A 14,795-nucleotide genomic window follows, 5' to 3' on the forward strand; every position below is an offset into this window, starting at 1 on the left:
CAGATATAACTAGAGGTGTGCAAACATCTAAATTTTCTAATACAAATCAAATACAAATACTTAGCTTCGAATATTGAATAATAATATGCATATGCATTTATTAACTTGTTGGGTTAATTTATTTTGGAACATTGCAATTACATCGCTAGATTGCTTGACTTGTAAGCCATTATACTAAAACATTGTGTATTTGGCTCATACTTGGAAATTTTATTAATCGCCACAAGCTGCCCCCACGAGCCTGTGCTTTATTATACCGCATCAAACGCCAATAAAATTGGAGGAATTTGATCCTATGCCAGGCGTCGCTCTTCGCACTAGCAGTCAAGCAATAAGCTCAGAATTCTTAGCTTATTGCTTGACGGGTGGCGCTAAAAAAATAGAGAAATAAAAGCGGACCCTTGCAGTCCACAAACCCGTGCCCCTTGCTACTAAGATGCTGACTTTCTTGCAAAGTTTAGACATTTAATGGTCAAGTGTGCTTTACAGGCAAAATTTTGCTATTAGAACGAAATCATCGCAATATTTAGCACAATATCGCCCCAACATTCTTAGATTAAATAGAAACAAATGCTAAGAACTGTGTTTGCTCCAGCACAGCCAGCAATATATTCGATTTGATTCTAATATTCGTATCCAACCGAATATTTGCACACACCTAGATACATAACAAATTATTTGGGCTCTCTTCAACTACGTTATAACGAGGTTCAAGTGCAGTGAATATGGCTTCCTCCTACAGCACCTGTGCGACCAAACGTTGGCTGGCTGTGAACTTCTGCTGCCACGTCACCCTCAATTTGGCATCCTAGTTTCCAATATTGAGACCTACTATGCAGATGTATATAAGGGGGGCCTCACTAATAACCCAGTCACACAGAGCACTTTCAATTGCAATCGAACTTGAATAGGATCAAGTTTTACAACTGTGATTGGTTCTTTTTGCAGCCTGTGCAAAGAAGCCAATGGCGATAAAGAAATTCGATCCCGATCGTCCTCGATTGCGATCGCAAGTGCACCGTGTGAATGGGGTAGTAGAAAAAAAGAGTAAAAACAGCCAGATGATGCCATTGATTCACCAAAGACTGCTTTGTGGAAGCACTAGCCAACATCAACAAGTACTATTTGACCCGAGTATACAGCCATTATCAAAGCCAAATTCAGCCAATTATTGAGGCTGAACATGGTTTTATTGAGCAGTGTTAGGAAACAACGATAAAATAATCAATGTAGAAAATTGGGTATAAATATATCTAATCTTGTCTGAAATATTTGAAGTCATGATTATGTTCTTGAATACCTAGCACACCCAGTATTACATTGAGAGACCCAAGAAATATGGACCAAGGTTTCAGTCAAAGCAAGACAGGCAAACATAGACAGAAACTTGAAAGGGTCTGGAGGCGAGCTCGTTGGCCAGAAAGTGCCTAATGACCGGTTGCAAGAACATGTGTACTGCATCAGAAACAAGAATGGGAGCAATCTCGCCATACACTGTGCCAATTGTGGGTGCAAGCCGGTACTTCAAGACACAAAGGTTCTGTGCCGATACCGAAACAATCGAGCACATGAAATTTTTGAAACCTTCACAATGATGCGCAAAGGCCTGATTTGCATCAGCTCCCCTTCAATCCTCCTCACCGACAAGGAATATGAATACAGATAGATATCTGTATTCGTATTCCTTGTCGGTGAGGAGGATTGACTTGACTAATCATTGTTTTTTTTTACCTGTCAGGCCCATGCGTGACTGGAGTTTGAAACCACCCCACCCCACTGCTTCCCCTTCCCAAGCTGCACATTTGTGTACGCACAATAAAGCAACCGCTAGCAGTCAGCACCCATCCTGTGTTTCTTCCATCTGTCAGTGTTTCACCACTGTTTTTCTGCCATGGATAGACAGAAACCAAAGAAGCCTCTTTGGTTACATCATGACCTTGCTGCTTTGGACCGGAATGATTATAATAGCAATGTGAAAGAACATGTGTGCTGTGTCACAATGCTGCAGCAGTATGCATTTGGCATAAAGCAGATTTCCTATATCACTTCAAGTCTAACATGCAATTGCTGTAGAAATAAAGGGTACACTGAGAAAAGTATGAGCCACTGCTATGCAGCAGATATTCACTGACCTACATTAAAAAAAAAAAAAAACTGCTTACTTATATTTTTACGCCGAAGTAATGCGCATTTATTTTAATACTCTCATGCAGCCTCTTTCAAGCACCTGTGCTTCCAAGATAAAATTTTCTCACAAATTTTATATGCCAGGTGACTTGTTTTATCGAAAACACCTTTATTGAAGCTCTCCCGTGGCAGATAGTACAATTCTGAAAGCTGGATTACTTCAAGAGGCTGACGTTACTTGCACAATAAACTGCAGCTATTCTCAGTGCTTTTCTAATGATTAAATATCATGACTACTGAAAGCATACCTCAAAACAAACATATTTTGTACACTGAGTGAAGGTTTTGTTTTTACAAGCATGGCTGTCCTCAATGGTGGAGCTAGGGCAAAGAATTCCGACCTAACATGTTGCAGATGAGTCGGCAACTGCTGCAGTCATGGACAGTCTCATCAGCATCGCCAATCATACACATATAGGATCATACACTTATCATACACATATCATAGGATGAAGGAAATGTATGTATGACAGACCTTAAATATAAAAGGCACATAATGCCTTAAGTCCAACTCTTACACAAGATTTTGCAAACAAGCAAAAAATACTCACAAGGCCTTTGTGATTAACTCGAATATGATGAAAATTTGGCTCAGGAATTGCAACAGAATCTCCAACAACAAATCCCCGTCCATCAGCCATATTGTAGACATTCACAGCAAGACAGGAAGCATCTTCATCCAAAGCACACATAGTGCTGAAAGAAAGCAAAATGAACTTTTAGGACCTAATAAGTGTTTGACTGTAATTGTTTTTTACTTTTTGCTATTTTTGAAGAGTCTACATGCATACCCACCTCGAACCACAACTTCATTTTTTAAGCAATATGGAAGGATAATATTCGCTAGTTTCTACAGTTCAAGATAAGCCACGTTCATGATGTAACAACATTCATCACTTGTTTCATCGTGCATCTGTTACCGTCAACTGATGCCCAAATTATATCAAAGTAATTTTAGGTTACAGTTAGAATATTAGCTTCTGTAGCATACAATTTCCATGCAGAAACAGGTGAGATATAGTAGGTTCTTCGGTAAAGCATCACTTTACGCTCCACATGTTAGCCATCCAGATGGTCAAGGCGAAAATGTTGTAGTTAAAGAATATACACGCTGATCAATTTTCGGGGTCATGGAGGGGGCTCGAAAAACTAATTCAAGCAGTCAGAAAAACTGTATTTCAATGAAAAAAATCAATTTCGTTATTCTTTAAAACACCACCAGCATAAAAAATTCATTGACAATTTTTTTTCTCCGTGTTTTAATTCAGTGAAATAATAATTCCTTGAAACTCCACGATGAACAAAGTCATGGTAGGCATTTCACATTTGCCCACTGCGCGACCCTACATCAGATATCTTTGTGATGCCTTGAAAGTCGCGAGTGCATATGTCACACATGACCATGACTGTACAACAGTGGCATTTTAGGCTGTGTTGTGTCCAGTAAGCACACAGACGAACTTGGAAGGTACAATAGCTGCCAGTCGATCACCAACAAAGCCATCAGCCGCTTCTAGGGCTCTCAGTCAAGCCTCTGCCCATGACCCCAAGCTCGATCACTGATGTTGACTACATCTTACTATCATATTCAAGACAAGCATCTTGCAACAACTTCCCACTCACCACCATGCTGGCAAGCATTATATTTTTGTCAAGCCCACATTCGCATAGTGGTGATCAGTGGTCACATTGTGTAGGTCATTAGGCCTGACCAGTGCTGCTTCGGGGGCGTTGAAAGGCCCGAGTTATAGTTTAGTGCCAAGTTGTGGAAGGCATCTTTACAGCAATCAAATGGCCTTCATAAAGCTGAAATATTGCCTCACCAAAGAAAGTGAGGGTGCGTGCAACCATGAGCAAGACTCTATGGTGGGGACTATGTTTAGAGTTATGTTTGTGAGATCCAAAAAATTGACCAGGGCAAGATAAGGCATCTCAAGTTTCGGACAATGTTATACATTGGTTTTATGATGGGCTCGGTGGCTGTGCTCTGACGCAGACCACGAGTCCACTTTTGTTTACAATGTAGGCTCACTCAGTAACAACAGCTTCCTGACCAATCACTGAAGCACACCCAACCTGGTTTTACCTGGATGGAAAGACAACATTCAATGCTGCACTCTCCAGCGATCCAAGACCAGTCGATCTGCACATGAAGCACCCAGGCTTTGATTAATTTTGGAAGACCCTATCAACAACGACAGCAGCATGTGAGCCAGCTATAAACAATGCAGCTCGACCAGTGCCGTTCTGTGGGCTCGGTAGCTGTGCTCTGACGCAAGCCACTAATCCGCTTTGGTTTGCAATGCAGGTTCACTCTGTCAAACATGTTTTGTTCATAACACTAGCAGCAGCTCCCTGAACCACCGCTGGAGCACGCCTGGCCTGGTTCTACCTGGATGGATCGAGAACATTCAATGCTACTCGTCAGCAATTCAAGACCAGCCGTTCCATAGGCTCAGTGGCTGTGCTGTGACGCAGGTTACTAATCCACTTATCTACTCAATTCTTGAGAAAAGTAGGCACCAAATCATTGAGAAGAGTAGCGTGTCTTTCAGCCTAGGGGCAGCGCTGTGTTCCACTCGGTCAAGTGGACGAAAAGCTTTGAGCGAAGAATCTAAGAATACAGGGGTGAGACTTGTCCGCAGCACAAGAAAGGTTACCCTTACAACAAAACTTTAGCAGTACTGTACTACATTTTACGTTCTTGCTTATAGAACACATCAGAATGCAGCTGCTGCAGCAAGGTCTAATCCTGTGACCTTCTGCTCCAGCAGAGGAGCATCATAACTCCTGGCCTGCTGCAGCATGTAGAGTGATAAGGAAAAGAAAGATAGGCACAAATGACCAGTGGCCAAAGTGGCGATGTTCAACCTACAGTACTGCCAGACACAAAAGCACTGATAGCCCGAGTTTTGGAAAGCTGCCACTCTCCAGTCATAAGGGTGATTTGATAGACTGTTACTGCTTGCAAGCAACTTATGATGTGACGAGTGGGTGGATTCCGAGAGGGAGGTGAAGTAATAAGTGTCTGCTGAACTGCTCTCTGACTGCAGACTGGGAATGGCCCACCAGTCTTGATAGTGGCATGTTTATGAAATGCAGCGTCATGTCTAGCGATATTGCTGCTCTGACTACTATTCACCTGTGCAACTTTTTCACCAATGACTGTACAGTCATTAGAAGCCAAACAAACAAAAAACATGTAAGATCAGAGTAAAGAAGTACGCAACTTGCCACCACGAGCAGTCTGTGCAAAACCTTACAATGGAAAGCGCTCTTGGGAGAGGACACTGCAGGCCACTTTTACAGTGAGCAGGCGGCCAGCGTTCTTCCCAGGACACAGATCTTGTAACTTGGCTGGTTCAAGACCTGCTAGCGGCTGCACCTTTAGGTCCCTTAGCAAAGCCTTGATCTTTCGTGGCTTAAGGTGACCCTGCAAGAGAAAGTTACCAGATTCAGATATCGCTGAAATACACATACACTATCAAACATAACCCCTTTCAAAAGACCTCCAAGTCAGTTTTTTGGCACAATAAAGCTCCATGAGCACCTAAGTGCAGTAAGCTCTTGGGACAAAAAGCAGGACAACAGTATTTCCTGGATTGTTGTCATCACACCATACACACAGATGTCTCATACTGGAGAATGCCTGTGGTCTTGCCAATGTCCTTGAAATGAATTGACCACTAGCAAGCTACTACATAATCAGTGACTGGGATAACAAATATGCATACACCCTGCACTCAAAGAAGCCAGTGCTATGGCTTCTATGAGTGGTTTTTTTTTCTAAAGGCCTGTACTAAAGCGTACCTGCTTGTTGTCAGAGCACCGAGTTACACATAGCTGGCAATGACTACAGTGGTAAGCTGAGTGAAAGAAATGCTCTTTTAGGTCAAATCTCAAAATGGCAAACAATGGGAAGTGTAGAATTAGCACCATGTCTATGGAGTTCTCGCCCATGCTCTTGGGTCAAAGGAACGACGACACAGTAGTGCAAACAATCACAAGGGCATTTATTGCACCTTTCATAGACAAATGCCTGCTAGCCGAGCTGCTATCCACAAAACATGCCGATGGGCGTGCGACAAATCGAGGAAGTCCAACTCACCACGACCAGATAGTGAGTGAAAATGTTCGCCCCATGCTGGAAACGCAACGCCTGGTCGTTCGTGTTTACAGTCACGCGAACGGTGGCACGTTCGTTCGTCCATTCCAGTGTAGGTCACGCAGAAGCATGGATCGGCATATGCGCGGAACATCCGTGCCGCTTGCCGACTCGGTGCCAAAGAGGAAGAGCCTACTCTCTGTCAAGCGTCACCAACACCACCGTTAGGTGGCGCTAGCAGTGCCACACTCGTGCCATCTCTCGTAATGCGCTGCAACCAGACCGACCGCTGCCGGCACTAAGCTATGCGGAGAAGCCAGATTACAGAAGACGCGAGACATGCGGGGAAAACAACATATCAGGGGATGCGTGAAAGTCTCGCACCCCAATGTCATAAAAATTAAATGAAGGTCAGCCCACAATTGTTACCAATAATGTGACAGATATTGTAGCAGACTACACCTTATGTGAAATGGCATTGGCCAGTCGTTCCAAGTGTGCCATCAGGTTCTGGGCTTTATCTCGAGGCTCAGTCCAATGGGGCTCCAAGGAGCATGCACGCTCCAGTTGCTCCAAAGCTCCCTGGTAGTCCTCCTCATGTTGCAAGGCCTGCAGTCATACCAAAGACACCTTAACCCAGTGGTTCCAAACCATAAATATGTCCAAGGACCCTAGTGTGATGCTATGAAGAATGTAAGGTACAGGGGCAGTGCAAGGGATGCCAAACGTGTCACAGCAGTTGCAACTAATTGCGACTACGAATTCATATTGTGCTACTCATATAGCAGTGTAAAAAAGATATGCTATAAAGCTTGTACAACTGCATTTTTCGAGTACATGGATGTATTAAGCTGTTCACCATACCAGTGAGTTTTTTTTATAGTTCCCAACCAACTTTCATGTGCCGCTCAGTATACCACAAAATTTTTCGGACTGATCGACGAGCGCAATGTTGCAAACATGGCACTTGGCAACAATTCAAGCTGTTGTCCATGCTCTCACTTTCGTTGTAAAGCCGATTCCTCGCCTTGCCTAGCATGGATTCCACCATGTTGCCGAGTGCCGTATGGTCACTGCGAGGAGTGGAGAGTTTCGTTGACTCTGCAGCAAACCACAACTTTTGCTGCTGACTCCTGACGAAGTGGTGCAGGCTAGGCCTAGCCGGTAGCAAGCCATCAGCACCATCATGCCTGTAGTACCCATAGTAGAGTACAATAGAAACAAGAGATCACACGCACACGGACTGACAGCCACGTGCAGGAAGTGGAGTTCGGCGGTGTGAGTGACCAGGCGGCACCTGTGGTGAACGACTACCAAGTTTGAAAGTATGCTTAGTGTGCAGAACAGCATAAGCTCATGAGTGGGCATAAGGTTCGAAACTAAAGGTGCGAGCCACAGCCTACACCCACAATGTTGCTGTGTCAAGGTCGCATGCATGATTTCTGAACTTCGCACTTCATGGTGCTGGCTGCTGGTTCAAACCCCATACTGGCATGCTATTGCATGTTTTCTAGTTCTCCCTAAATTGGCTTTGTTGGACATTTATACCCAACAGACAACAGAATTGGCAAAAAAAAAAATGCATTCGATTCCTTATACTTTCCTTGATAAAGCATCATGTATATTGTAGTCATCATCCATCCAGTTACTTTCACTCCCCTTCCCTCTTCCCCAGCGCAGAGTAGCAGACTAGAGCGCACTAGCTCAGGTCGACCTCTCTGTCTTTCCTATCAATAAATTCTATTCATTCGTAGTCCTCTGGACTTCCACATATTGCTATGTTGTTCATAGGCTAATGAAATGCCTTATGGACAAATTATTTGCAACTTGAAAATTTTAGAAGTGTACCAAATTTTACATAAAGCCTTTCAATAAATTTTAGTCATGCGATGTTTATACTCGGCATATCGCTACCTTATTTTGTCTTTGTTTTGTGCATGTATTTCTGTATACAGTATGTTTTATACAGTAAAACCTCATTAATACGTAGTTGGCGGGGAATGTGGCTCAGGTACGCACCAAGTGATGTACTAATTAACAAACAATGGCAGATGAGTGCCTATAGACTTACTGGTCAAGAATATTATGTTTATTATTTGCACTCAAACACACACGCAGACAAGTTTTATTTGCCAGCAGGCAGCAAAAAATCTGATTTTCACTTGCCGCCGTGGCAGCCTTATAGTGACGACGGCATCCTCAAACTCAGCAAGGCTGCAAGCCAGTTTCTCCATCAGGCCCCACTTCTCTGCGAACACCGTCATGAATGACAACGACGTGGAAGCACTAGAAGCTTTGGGAGCAGAAAACAAGTCACGACTACCATGTTTTGACGTCAATGTCGGTGGCCGCTGCAGTTCGGCAAAAGTCTCTGTGCCGCAATTGCAGCCCCATCTAAGGTCTACACGCATGACATTTCGCAGATTATATGCTTGCACGCATAGAAAAATGAATGACGTACTATGCACGAACCGCTTGGCATGCGTTATGTGACTATGGGTTAAGCAGTTAGCCAATACATTAGGTTCAATGGCGACAGAGCTGGGGATTCATTGAAACTATATTTAAACTGAAATTACTTAATAAGCAGGTACATATTAACAAGGTTTTACTGTAACTGTTTTACATAATCAAATTTAGTTTCACTTTAAGCAAGTGCACTTCAGCTCCTTCAGCACTTCAGCTCCTTGTCACTTTGGCAGTGCACTGCTACACAGGAAAGAAAAGTGTCCTTTGGAATTGATGGCAGTGGCAATGGCTGAATCAGTAGGTATAACATATACTATTTGTTACATATATTTGTTACCCCGGTGCTGATGAGGCACGTGTGTCCAAGTGTTTATGAAAGTGATCTGTGTTGTGTGTGCCGAAAGGAAAGAGCCACTGCAGCTCACATCCTTTGGGACTGCGCTAAGAATCCGCATGAAGCTGCAACACTAACAACGATCTCGCCGCGGCTCGAGGTCGCAACGAGATGCTATGACCAATATGTTCAAACCCAGGCCGTCCAGCAGATCTCGGCGGCCCTCGAAAGGCAACGACCGAGCGAAACCGGAGGGAGGCTGCCACCCCAAAGGAGGGGCAGGCGCGGTCGACCAAAGGGAATAGTGCGGCCGCAGCCGAAGTAGAGGTGCCACACGCCGCGAAGACGTCATGGCCGCGTCACGGTAACGCCTCCCTAACAGGGGAAGGCTAACCATTCTGCAGGCGTTCAGAACAAAGTTTCGTCACTCACTCACTCACTCACTCACTTTGAGCATTGTTTGCAAAATAACAGTGTGTTGTAGTTTAAAACAGCATTCAAAATAAGCCTTAGTGCATATAAAGTACAATCGACCCTCGTTGCAACAGACCTTGATAATCTGACAAAAAACGTCCAATTGATCCGAAGTCCATAATATCTGAAAAGCCTCACTTAAGAAACTTTCATTGTGATGTCTAACAGCTTCATTGCAAAGAGTGAGTGACAAACATACAAAGTTAAAAACAAACAAAAATGCTCCAGTTTCACCCGAAAGGCGAAGGCTATCAATTGTGATAGCAAATTAAGCAAGATAAGCACGGCAGCAGCAGCGAGCGAGTTGACCTTCGTGCTGTCTCGCTTCAACGCCAACGAAACATCGAAAGCCCAGCGCATATAAAGCTACCGGCACTGGGCACATTTTGTTCACATCGCAGATCACTTTCAAGATACGGCACCTGTGCAAGAGAGCTCTTTGTTCACATTGCAGATTGCTTTCAAAACACCGCGGCCGCACAGTAAGCAGCAGCCACTGGAGTTGAACCCTTCTCTAACCTTCCCCATGTCTCACACACCTATCTTGCACGTGCAATATTGAGCCGTGATCGTTGGCTGACCCTCGCAATTCAGTTGCCAGCCCATGTCAACATGGCAAAAGTATGTTTTATATGCCTGATTTTGAAAAAAAATTGCCGCTAATTTCGTCCGCTCTAGCCTTATAGCCTGTTGTAGCACAGTCCATTAAAAGCGAACTTCATTGCATTAATAAAATTGGTAGAACAAACAAAGGCTGTAATATGGTCCGTTATATCCGAAAGTCTGTTGTACACGGGTCCATTGTAACCAGCATAGACTTAATTCATTGCAACTGTAATAAAATTATGGATAATCATGAGTCAAGACAAGAGAGTGTTGCATCCAAGGCGATCAGAGGAACATGGCCGATTCAATTGCAGGTGGCACAAGAATGGATCAGGAGCATTTGAAGCGTGTTACGGCTGTACTTACAATACCAACAGTTGGTACTGTATAACTTGAGGCAATGCGAAAAAAAAAAAAAAAAGAGGACAACAGAAGGGAACAAAGACACAGCGCTACTAACTGATCTTTTTTTTTTTTAATTGAGTTGTTAGTAGCGCTGTGTATTCGTTCCCTTATGTTGTCCTCGTGTTTTTTTTTTTCCACTGCACTTATTGTTGCTTACGGACCACTCCAAAGCTTCGATCACTTTTTATGAGCTCAGACAATACAGATATTTGGGTCAATTTCGCATAATCAAGAGCATGTCTGCCAAAGACACGAGTGATGTGCAGCCAGTATGGCTGTAACACACCTTCACGCTCCGCTAGGTTTATTCGGCAGCTAAGCGAGGCAGCATTCTACCTCTACGCACGCTTGCCAAAAGAATGCACCATTTGAGCATGGCATGAATGTGAATTCCAACCGCTTCCAATTACCCGCAACGGTGCAGCTCTACAGCTTTTGTACGACAACGAATGCATCACCATTCTAAGTGGCAAGAAGCAGTACTATCGAGGCACCCTAGGTATGAGTGCCTTGGTCTCCTCGTCTGACCGTGTCGTCATTGGTGGCATGCACAAACGATGGTGGCAAGCACAAGTAGGGCAGCTAGCACAGGCATACACAGGCATAAACAACTTCACAGCCATTACGCCTAAACAGCCTGAGAGCGAGAATAATGATTAAGCTTTTTTTTGTTTTTTTTTTGTATAGCCCATTTTATTAGCTTATAACATTTCCAATCATGAGAAAAGTGGCTGAAGTTACTACTGATTGTGTTTTCAATACGAACTCACTTATATTTTAAGCACTGCTACTGAGGTTACACACTTTGACGCAGTGAAATCAATTCACCGAACACACTGACTGGCACGTGAATTCTACAGCGGGTGTCACTAAGCGTTCCTGTATGACAGCCTGGGAATGACACTAGTGGCGAAGTGCATTTGCTCAACATGACACTAAATTTCGTGTGACAGGGTTATTAGAACCCACCCTACCCCTTTTTGGGTACTGTTCTTTTTTTTTTCCTTGGCAAAGTGGCAACCCTAAACAGCCCAATAGACATTTATGAGCTGTCTCTGGGCACCTCTTGTCCAACCACTGACGGCCTTGTTGAAGACCATCCGCCGTGGCTATGGGATGCAAGTGCTGCCACATGGTACCTACTGGTAAGATAGGTACCAGCGCGCTCCTTGCCTGGTGCTCGGCCATTATGGGACCTGAACACTCGGAGAAGGGTGTTTGTCCTCAATCCGAAGGTGTCCCCACCACAATAGGTACCTTTGGGGTGCCGCACAGGCAATGGCCGCCATGGGAGCGGCCGAAACATCCTTTTTCTTTTTTGTGCTCACGAGGGTTTTGACAGGAATTGTGGGCGTAGGCTCCTTTCCCAAGCGTATCACCCCTGAAGGAAGCCGAACATCAGGCTGGAGTACACTTGCGCCTATTTGAACCCGTGGGTGCATGGTGGTTGTGGGAATCAAACTCAATGCCCCCCACAGCCAAAGCGGGTGCTCTACAAATAGGCCACGGCTGCGGTAATTCTGTGATTGAATGCTCAGCTGTGCTGGCATTCTAGACAAACAATAAAATTGATTTTACCATCAAAATGTGTATTTTCGGGCTGCCTGGTTATTCAGACATTTATGTGGCTCCATCCATGTCCAAAAAATCAGTCAGTGGCTGAATTCCTGTGGATGTTTTTTGCTTAACCAGTGACTGCCCAATGTAATACTGGGGATGATGGCCTTTGTCAGGAGGCATGCAGGGCTTGCCTCCATTTGTCATATCTCGTGGATATGTTATATAACATGTCTTAATAAACTAACAATGTATGATGAGTGACCAATGAGGACCAGATGGTTGCTGGTAGAAATGGTGATTGCTTGCTACACTGCAGTCGACTATGCAGCTACAATGACAGTCATTTCACAGAAGGTGGTAGCCACCTCAACCCTTTAATTACATCACTTATTTCACTATGTTGCTGCACTGTTTTGTGTAAGACAGCACAATAAAGTAACGAAAAAAAAATTGAGTAAGTCAACAATATCTGCATAATCGCATGTGTTTGTACATGCAGGACTGACAGATGTAATGGAAAATTGCAGCAGTCTGCAGCCTCCATGCAGTCCATAAGGAAGCCAATTTTGCTCAAAAGCATGCTAGCACAAATCTTTCAGAAGCTCGAGCGTTGTAAACAGTTTCTCAAAACAGCTGGTCGGATACCCTCCCTTGTGAGAACATAGCAGCCAATGTGCAAAAAACAAAAGTTAGAAATGAGCACTTGGAGGCTCCTGCAATTGTTGTGTAACATTTAGAAATGGTATTTGTTTGCAGAGCTCTTAACTAATATTTCAGTGCTAATTCCTCCTCAGTTATAATTGTTTTACTTACTGTTTACTGAGGAATGCCCAATCATTATACTTTACCCAACCCAATCTGTTAGGCACTTTCATTTAGCTGAACTTCTGACAGGCCAAACAGATTTCTAGAGTGTTTTAATGTTTACCTCAAAGAGAATCTGCTTCTGCTGTACTGCAACCATATCAGACACAAGTGACAAACTTTTATATTCTACTCACCGCAGCGCGATTGTGAAATAGCTCAGAGCAGCAGTGCATTCGTGGATCCTCAAGCTGAAAACATAAGTGGGAAGGGCAATCGTTAACCCTATAATAGACACAAGCAGAGAATGGATCGCTTTGTGTCTAAATCATTACAGGTGTGTTCTTGATCAGGTATTGGTCACAATAAGACAAATATGAAAGCTGACAAGCATTCATTACAGGAGAAAAAAGTGGGACCTATATATACAAGGTGATCATATCTAAGTTTTACAGAATTAAAAAAAAAAAAATGCCTGTGGCAGATAGCATAATTCTTGTCCTTGAGCTCTATTTTTCAAAGAAGTGGACATTACTAGCATGAGAAATTGAAACACATATTAAACTAATTAATGGTAATTCACTAATTAACTTCCTAGTTACTTTAGGGTACATATTGCAATTTACATAGAGTAGCCGGTGAGTTTGCAAGATGTGTCCACTTAAAATGAATTTCTAGAATAACACCAGTTTTCAGATATTATTTCCCAAAGGGTAGGACGAAATACATGGGCGTTCCAGCTACTTTTGTGTTTCAAACCATAAAACAGCGTTTAATAAGTGGAACAACAGTGCATTTTTATGGCGAGTTTGATGGTGCATATGTCCAAACTGGCCTCATTCTGGAAATTCATTCTAAGTGGATACATTTTGCAAGCTCACAGGCCACAGTTTGTAAATTGTCACATGTGCCGTGAAGTAATTAAGACAATGGGCAAAACAAGAACAAGGTAAAAGCGGGAGCCAACGTTTTGAGAAGTGGACTTGTTTTTTTGAAGTTCACTTGTCAAGACTACTAATCGAAATGTTCGCTCCCGCTTTTACCTTGTTCTCGTTTTGCTCATCGTCTCGAATTTCCATCTCCCGCCTTCCCCATGTTTTCCCTGTAAAGTAATTAGGCATTTTAGTGAACTTTTGTTAATTAGTTGGATATATGTTTCGATTTCTCGTCCAAGTAATGTCCGCCTCTTTGAATAATCCAGCTCAAGGAGTAGAATTATGTTATCTGCAACAGGCAATTTTTAAGACTCATAAAACTTAAAAATGATCACCCCACATATCCCACTGTCCACCTAAGTCATTTTTATAGAAAGCATTATATGGCCTCATGGCTGGCTTTTACCTTCATGGCTGCTTATCAAATGATCGCAAGCAGCACGTGTATGTTTTGCCTGTTTTCATTGTAGTATTTAGTGAGCATTTTTTGTACTAGTATCCTCATTCAAGGCTTCCCAGTATTCAAAGGGTTTTCAGAAAGTAGATGCCTCTTAAAAAGCCTTGAAGGCTGTATATTTCTCATATGTAGCGCTGTTTTCTGTGGGTGAGGTTATTCTATTTTTGTAAGCCCTGCAAAGCTGTTTTTCTACCAAAAGCTCTTGTTCACGGATTACATTTCCCCCTCTAGATGTAGTCCTGCCCATGCCTCCCCCAACCCCAGAGAGGACGAGAGGCTTTTAAAAGGCTTTTCAAAAATTTTCTGTCATCACAGTTCTCTCATACCCCTCACCTGGTCACCCAGATGGGACGTGTAGCTGCCATTTAATAGCCTTTACCACTGCTGAGGACTCCTAGAGTAGGTAGAAGGATGTGCAAGGTTAACGTAAAGCTGTTGAATGGGAAAGATACATCGTCC

General features: G+C 43.4%; 1 protein-coding gene across 3 annotated transcripts in view; it reads right to left on the reverse strand.

The window, feature by feature from the left end:
- LOC139050022 (tetratricopeptide repeat protein 5-like) overlaps positions 1-14,795 on the reverse strand; it is a 37,367-nt gene that overhangs the window by 16,906 nt on the left and 5,666 nt on the right. For all 3 annotated transcript variants that reach the window (XR_011508716.1, XR_011508715.1, XM_070526122.1), the window contains exons 6-9: positions 13,142-13,195; positions 6,755-6,901; positions 5,451-5,620; positions 2,739-2,883 (exon numbers count right to left, since the gene is read on the reverse strand). Coding sequence is in view for 1 of the 3 variants with exons in the window: in XM_070526122.1 (XP_070382223.1) it covers positions 2,739-2,883; positions 5,451-5,620; positions 6,755-6,901; positions 13,142-13,195 (516 nt within the window). In the remaining 2 variants the exon portion in view is untranslated. The remainder of the gene's footprint in view (positions 1-2,738; positions 2,884-5,450; positions 5,621-6,754; positions 6,902-13,141; positions 13,196-14,795) is intronic.

Source organism: Dermacentor albipictus, chromosome 1, assembly GCF_038994185.2.
Source record: "Dermacentor albipictus isolate Rhodes 1998 colony chromosome 1, USDA_Dalb.pri_finalv2, whole genome shotgun sequence".
NCBI classification, from domain to species: Eukaryota; Metazoa; Arthropoda; class Arachnida; order Ixodida; family Ixodidae; genus Dermacentor; species Dermacentor albipictus.